The sequence below is a fragment of the Phallusia mammillata genome, chromosome 7, assembly GCF_965637545.1.
Source record: "Phallusia mammillata chromosome 7, kaPhaMamm4.hap1.1, whole genome shotgun sequence".
NCBI classification, from domain to species: Eukaryota; Metazoa; Chordata; class Ascidiacea; order Phlebobranchia; family Ascidiidae; genus Phallusia; species Phallusia mammillata.
Window position 1 is genome coordinate 9,338,395 of NC_137258.1, and position 7,939 is coordinate 9,346,333.

At 36.9% G+C, this 7,939-nt stretch overlaps 1 protein-coding gene across 1 annotated transcript; it reads left to right on the forward strand.

Annotated features, from left to right (window-relative positions):
- The first annotated feature begins 896 nt into the window (after positions 1-896).
- LOC145238252 (small VCP/p97-interacting protein-like) lies at positions 897-2,295 on the forward strand. The gene is made up of 2 exons (XM_080101366.1): positions 897-1,171; positions 1,315-2,295. Exons 1-2 carry the CDS (start codon positions 1,013-1,015, stop codon positions 1,390-1,392), a joined length of 237 nt encoding a protein of 78 aa, XP_079957492.1. The 5' UTR covers positions 897-1,012; the 3' UTR covers positions 1,393-2,295.
- The last annotated feature ends 5,644 nt before the right edge of the window (positions 2,296-7,939 follow it).

The window sequence follows — 7,939 nt, forward strand, 5'->3', positions numbered from 1 at the left end:
GAACCACCGGTATAAACACTAACAATTTCTTACAAAACACTCTGTTTACAAGTTTGCTGCAAAAATGTTAATTTGCGTTGAACAAACAGCAAACCTAACAAATCGACCTTAACGTTTAATTAATCGCATTGGCTTACAGTTTTTTTATTAGTAACTAATAAGTAATAACTATATATTAGTTCAATTCAACATTTCAAGGCGTTGCTTGTGGTTTTCACTGGCCGAGTGCGCCACCCATCAGATATAACCATTTTTTTCCTATTTGATTTGTGATTTTTATGATCTGAAGTGCCGAAACGAAACACTTAGTACAAAAGAGTTCAAATATGGAGAAATTAGTGTCCTTTATCTGTTAAAATGGCCAAAGATGTTTTCCACTATGTGTTTGTGCCTATCTGACAGCGTGTTCGGGATGGTCAATGGACGCCGCAGGAATCGTCTGGGTAAAAAACAACAACTTGAAACTGCTTTAAATATCTATCTTTTTTGTATGGAGACATTTTTACATGCGGTAAACATCAAACAAGTACATGCCGTATTTATTCGATTGTAAGCCGCAGGTTGTAAAGTTTTTTTACCCCACAGTTTTGTGTGTCATTATTTTTTACATCTTCACATGCGGCTATGCGTTTTGTGCGGGTCAACTTCCGCAAGATGGCATCCGAAAGCATATTGTAAAATGTCAACATTGTTGTGCGTTGGTAAACTTTTCTGGGCTTGCAGTTTGCACTTGCATGCACAGTTAACCCTGTCCATGCTTCTTAGTTAACGTGTGTAGTAAAGATGCGTTCGGTTTAGACACTTCAGTTCACCATAAAATGCTAAATAGTGCAACATCAATAAATGTCCGAACGCGGTTTTAAATTTCGAACAGTTTGTGAATATTGCATCGCATTTGCTAAAACGTGTCAACTTAATAGAGCTGTTTGTCGAATAGTTGTTTGTGTAGTAAGGGAATATCAAGTAAATGACACACACTTGTTAGGTAATTTAGTCTTTAAACAAGTTTAAAATGGGTGCTTTTGAGTCTTGCTTTGGTGATAATAATGAAGTTGCAACTCCTGATCCTGAAGTTAGAAGACAACAAATGCTGGATGCAGCGGAACGAAGAAAAAAAGAATCTGAAGAGCGTGGAATAAAAAATCCAGAGAGAGTGAAAGAACAACAAAGGGTACTCCTAATACTGTGGTCCTGTTTTCTACTTGTGTAATCATAATAAAAATTGTCAAGCAGGCTTCAATATGTGTTTCATTTTTCACACATGTTTGAACAACTTAGTCTAAGGCATGTCAAAGCTTTTTTATTTCTATGCAGAAGAAAAAAGAAGCGGAGGATCTTGCAGCACAACATACAGGTGTAAATAGTGGTGGTCTGAAGTGGCAGGTTCATTAAGATACTGAACCATGGTGTAAACATGACAATTGGATTTTACATTGTGTGCAATTTAGCATTTTAAATGGTTGCTTTTGTAGTTAAAAAATCTGCCATTTTATTTCAACACTGTGAACACTACATAAAGAAGTCAGGCAACAGTATGTACACAGCAGATTGTTGGCTCAGTTTTGGTGCAGTTATACTTTATTTTTAGATTTTATTTGAATTTTAGCTGTTTTTGGTACGAATTGTTGGGAAACTTATGTTTTGTCAAATAATACAAATATTGTGTGTAGTTTGGAATGTTAAACAGTTCACATGTTTGACGGGTTTTGTGCTCCATATCACAATGTGTTGTTATGTTTACTTTATTGCATGTAAACTAAATGCTATGCTGTATAATGGCTAAATTTATCATTAACCTACATTGATTATGTTTACCTTTGAAAAGGTTTGAGGCTGTCCTGTTTTTTTATTTTATTGTGTTGGTGTTTGTAAACATGTGAAATATGTGTACACTTCGTAGGTGAATATATTGTTTCAAGCATCTTGACTTCAAATAGTCAAGATGTTTAGCAATGGTTTTGACTTCTGATTTGAAGTCTTTCCTTTGTGACAAAGTGTAAAATACTGTTGCCACAGAACAACATTCATATCTATTCTATGGTATTTAATATTTTAAGCTTTTCAATTCCTGACATGTGCTGGACTTTACTGCGTGCTTGCAGTGAATTTATCAAATCAAAAACACTAATAAGTTTTTTAAAAAGTTTACAAATCTCATGCAGCTGACATGCATTTGTTTTGATGTAAGTAGCATACCTGCAAATGCAAGCAACAATAATCAAGTAAATCACATACATTAGTAGTATTTTTACACAACTTGCGTCATTCATAACAAGCTTTTCGCGACACTCTCGATATGCATGTCTCATTCTGCAGCAAACTGAAAGCTTAAGTACAACACGTGTACCTTATGGTCGTGGTGGTTCGTTCAGTATCAAACAATACAGAAACCTCTCATTCGCGAACAACCGCCTCCAATTATTACTTGTTTCGGAAAAAACGAATGCGGTTTGTTTGTAGCAGTTTTGTGTAAACGTCGTCAACTCTGACGAAAATCATAAAATAATTTTGCTTTCGGAACATATCACTGACAACGTAACGTGTTTTAGTACCTAATCCTAACCTTCTCTTTAACCAGAGCCTAATTCATTATGACGCCAAACAACAATTGTTAGTCAGTGAATACCTGGCCGTTATTGCGCACGAGCCACTGTGTTGGGGTCTAGTGTACAATTGTACGTACATAGGTTAATGACGTCACAAAGTCATAAAATTACGTCACAACATAGTTTAGGTCATATGATGACGTCATGCAAAATTTTGCGTATCTATGACGTCATTAACCCTGTTTTTAACAACATCAAAAAAATTGACGTCACTGATGCGAAGCCTTGCCAACCACTGTTGCAATAAGGTCGAAATAAACTACCGAACAAAAGTTAGGTACAACACCAAATTACAAATTAGTGTTGATAAACCAACAAGAGAGCTAGCATTAGACTAAATTGATAAAAAATGATATTATAAGTTGCAATTAGTGTAAAATAATACTTAATTCCACAAATGCTCACAATAATTAACATTACAATAAACAATATTGACCAAAAAACAACAAAAAATAATTACGAATCATAATCTTTCTATGGCGCCAAGAATTATGACGATATTGGGTTCCTTCACACATCAATGAGTTTCATTTGTTAATGTATTAACACAAAAGGGGATTACCAACACACAACATAAGAAAAAGTAAACGATATGAGGGAATGTTTGAGAGCCTACATCTCGGCTTTGCGACGAGCTAGCTACAAGCGGGAGCCAACGCAAGAAACCTTAGGGCCCCTACCGTCGATTGATGCACCCCCGGTAGATATGTCACCGGAGGGCGCTGCACAGTGCCCCCTCTCCCAAAGGACCTTTTTTAAAAATGGTAATTGTGACGTCACAAAGTCATTTTTTGGAATTCGAAGTCGGCAAAGACGGTAAAAAATAGATACAAGCCTCAAGAAGGCTGATGAGCAATTTCAAGTCGATCGCTTGATTACTTTTCTCTCAGCAGACAATTTAGTTGAGGCATGTCGGCCTTGTGTAGAGTCGTACGTACCCGTTTGTCACCAAGTGTAGAATCGTACGTAAAAACGGTCATCTTTGAGAGCCTACATCTCGGCTTTGCGACGAGCTAGCTACAAGCGGGAGCCAACGCAAGAAACCTTAGGGCCCCTACCGTCGATTGATGCACCCCCGGTAGATATGTCACCGGAGGGCGCTGCACAGTGCCCCCTCTCCCAAAGGACCTTTTTTAAAAATGGTAATTGTGACGTCACAAAGTCATTTTTTGGAATTCGAAGTCGGCAAAGACGGTAAAAAATAGATACAAGCCTCAAGAAGGCTGATGAGCAATTTCAAGTCGATCGCTTGATTACTTTTCTCTCAGCAGACAATTTAGTTGAGGCATGTCGGCCTTGTGTAGAGTGCGCACGCTTTGGGTTTACGTATTTTTGAGCAGCTCCACAAACTTGATAAGTTCGGGGCTGTGATCCTGTATGGTAAGGGATTTCAAAAACAGCAGACGAGTGCGATCGCAAGATGACGCCAATTCATCTTGGATTGTCCTTGAAAATTATCGTGTTTTGTGTAAGTAACAAAATAACATAATTTCGTTTGGAGTGTCACAAACATCACAGTTCATTTTAATAATTGATTAGCAATGCAGTTAAAAAGACATTATATGGTCGTTGTTTATTTGGTCGTAGAAATTGTTGGATAGTTTTGAATCTGATTTACCGCACATCATACTCGTAATGCACCTAACTCGATACGACGATGTACAGCACATTCTTTTCTATCGGTATCCACAAGGTGCTTTTTTCGCGTTTCCTGTCTATCTTTTATGTTTTGCTACGTAACTATTTTTTGCAACAAGCAAGTTAAGTGATAAAAAACAAAACGCTGTTGGTACGACACATAGTTTTTCTCCTAACGCTATGAGTTACACAGTAGCACAATTTGACCATGAAATGGCCTGCATGAATTAATAGATCTTCTAAATATTGCTTTATTTTATAAATAAACCTTCAAAGATGGCTGATTTTGCGTTCGATGCTAGCTTAGGGAACAACTGGTTTCTTTAAAAGGCCGATTTGCCACAAACAAATTAGCTGCTTTGTGAAAATTACCTCAGTAATGTATTTTGGTCTTTTGGTTGTCTTTTTTGAAGCTTTAATACAGGCGTGTCCAACTCGAAAGCACCGCCGTGCCAATCTAGGTTTTAAAATATGCACGCGCGCCAACGTTTGGTAGGCTTACTTTTTTCAAACCATGTCTTAAACGTCTTAACGGTAGATAAAATATGTTGTCAAACGCGAGTAATGAGTAAACGTTTTTATGATACTCCAGAAACCTTTTATAACATACTATGTCGCTTAAGGCGCAGAATCCATAACATGGAATTTAATACGACAGCATAAAGCCCCGGAATTATCCAGAATTCGACAGTTTCAAGCGCCTAAAGGTGGACGGATGAAGTCTAAAAACGACCAATTTATTTAATGGATTTGTGTAACCTTGATACTGATCATCTTTATTGAAGTTAGAATAAAGGCCAAAAAGAATCAATAGAAAAATATTAAATGCGGGACAAATCCTAATGTTTACCATCTGAATGTCCAAAAATTGCGTGCCATTTAAAATGCTGTGCGTGCCACTTTTGGCACGTGTACCACGTGTTGGACACCCCTCCTTTAATATATACGCTTGTTAATAAAACTTTCCGGCCTAAACGGGCTTCCCAAAAACGATTCGGGTTCGGCCGAGTTTCGTGCTGCTACTTTCGGGTCTTGCTCCAGTTTCAGGCCCATTGGCAACTCTTTCTCTGTTGACAAATTTTCCGTGAGGTATTTGAGAGAAAAAAAACGATTGAGTCATCATCATCCTAATGAACATGTCTTTGTTTGATACCTTTTTTGTATTTTCACATTTTCGTATTTATAGTGCAGCATTTTTGGGTATTTTAAGTATCCTTTGCTTTCAAAAACACTCAGATGTGAGCAGTAATGTATAAAACTTGTTTAAGTTCAATTTGTTACTGTACCTTAAATGTGTTTTCCATTTTATTTCCCCCTTTTCACCACAGTGGTTTGTAAGGGGGGCGCATGAGTGACGTCAAGATTTTTAGTGCGGTTAAAAACAGGGTTAATGACGTCATAGATACGCAAAATTTTGCATGACGTCATCATATGACCTAAACTATGTCGTGACGTAATTTCATGATTTTGTGACGTCATTAATCTATGTACGTACAATTGTACACTAGACCCCTGTGTTGTAATACCTGACGATTTTCAGACTGAGACGAACCAACTATTACTTGATGCAATGTTTTTTAACGTTGCTAAATGTCGATTTTATCTAATATTGAAGAACACCTTCATGAAACACGGTACAACAACGCTGACATAGATTTTCGACAACTTGAAAAACAAAAAACCTCATATCCTTATTATTCTATACCAGTGGTTCTTAACCTTTTTGGTGTGGTTTCCCACTAAACTAAAGTCAACCACTAACTTCGAAATTTCCCCTCTGTTTTTTTTGTGCCCTGCGTTAACAGAAAAAAAATATTCTTTAAATGAAATAATTTTGTGAAGCGATTTGGTCTGGACACCAAAGGTATACTGCAATCTTATTTAGTTTAAATAGTGCTTCTGTGAGAGATTAAACTTTTTGGAATATTGAAGAGTCTCCTCTGCTCGCATTAGTCATTTATGCATCACAATTAACAAAGGAAAGGCTTTTATTCGCGCACAATAACAAAGTCATTGATGGTTTTAGTCTTGTCTGTGATGTAACAAACGGCCTTTGGATTTGTATGTGTCTTGTAAACCTTCGTGAAATCAATCTCTTACATGTTGTTGCAGAAAAAAATTAGTAAAGTAACTTTCAACGGTTAATTCAAAGCCGAATTCGACCCTCGGGCCCGAGTTTGGTTAACTGACTCACATAATTTCCCTCTGAAAACATTAAATTTCCCACAGGTTAAGAACCACTGTTCTGTACCGAGTTTTGTCTCTCAAGATAAACGTGGCATTCTTGACCTTTCCACAACCCTGGAATGCCGGTAATTTTAGTTTGCAGTGGTGTGCGAAAGATGTGGCAAAATGTCCGATCTAAATATTCATATTTGTTAGTTGTTACTTCCAACACATATCGTTTTGGCATAATACAGTAGTTCTCAAACTGTGCGTCGCGACGCCCTGGTGCTTCGTTTCAATTTTCCAAGGGCGTCGCAGAATAGTTCCGTTTAATGGCTATTTTGTTGTTGTATCAATAAACACAACTTTAATAATAAGTTTCTTAATTAAAGTTTATTTGCTGGGGCGTCGCAAGTCCAGAACACTTTTCCAGAGGCGTCACAATAAAAAAAGTTCCACTGGCATAATAAATAAAATGCTTATTGTTGTTTTAAAATACCAGACTTTTTTCTGTCGAAGGTTTATCTCTTGATTGATTTGGAATTTAGCGATTTTTGTCGACAAACACGTCAGTGACGCCACAATAGTTTAATTTAAGTCCGCAACCTTGCATTTTCAAAAATTTGACGCCGATGGAATCGTTGGCCGTTATTAAGGTGAAACACGAGATAATAAACATCGAATTTAAAGTTTGATTGACTTTTTATGCTTCCGGTTATGTTTGACAAAAACATAAACACAAAAACCGGTTATGTAACTGCAAACATATTCCAACAGCATGTATAGTGTTGCATTCTTGAGAGACATGCCTGAATGCTCCCAGATTGGTTGACTTTTAAAACAGAACATAACTCTATCCAAAAAAAACACAATATCAAACGCCAATTTGTGGTGCAGTACTTTGCTGCATCGATGGGAATGCTGCTTGAATTGCTCGATAGCGGCGCAGAAGAGCTAACGACGTAGCACAATTCCTATTCATTCGTAAACACAACACAACAGCGCTGAACGACGAGAACTTAGCAGTGTTTTTGAGAATTGAGTTTGAAATCTGATTTGCTCGCTTTCATCGATGAGATGCATACAGTGGTGACAGAACATACAATGGAAAAGAAAGGTTTTTAATATGTTATTAATGTTTGTTGGAATTTATCTAGTACCAACATAACGAATAGCGACAAAGGCCACAGCAACAGGACAGCATTAAGGCTATTTCTCATACCATTCGCAAATAGTTGTAAGACTTGCTGTGATATCTCCTCTGATTACTTTATTATGTTTTACACTTTTTTGTACTAAGCTTGGCATTTTGGTGTATACAAATACAATAACTTATGCCCATTGTAAAGTGCAGATTATACCATAAGATGATTATTTAATCGGGGTTTTACATGCATTTCCATTTTTTACACAATATTTAGTCAAAAGACTATCTTGAACTGTGTGAACACACAACACAGGGCACAGGCATATTTGTTTTGTTTTTTGCATAGTTTAATATTGTAATGTAGTGGAAAATTTGGAATGTT

What these genes read in the sequence shown, in the direction of transcription:
- LOC145238252 (XM_080101366.1), top strand. Translation starts at nt 1,013, where the DNA reads ATGGGTGCTTTTGAGTCTTGCTTTGGTGATAATAATGAAGTTGCAACT. An exon ending in GAGTGAAAGAACAACAAAGG is followed by an intron (nt 1,172 to 1,314) that starts GTACTCCTAATA and finishes ATTTCTATGCAG; the next exon opens with AAGAAAAAAGAAGCGGAGGA.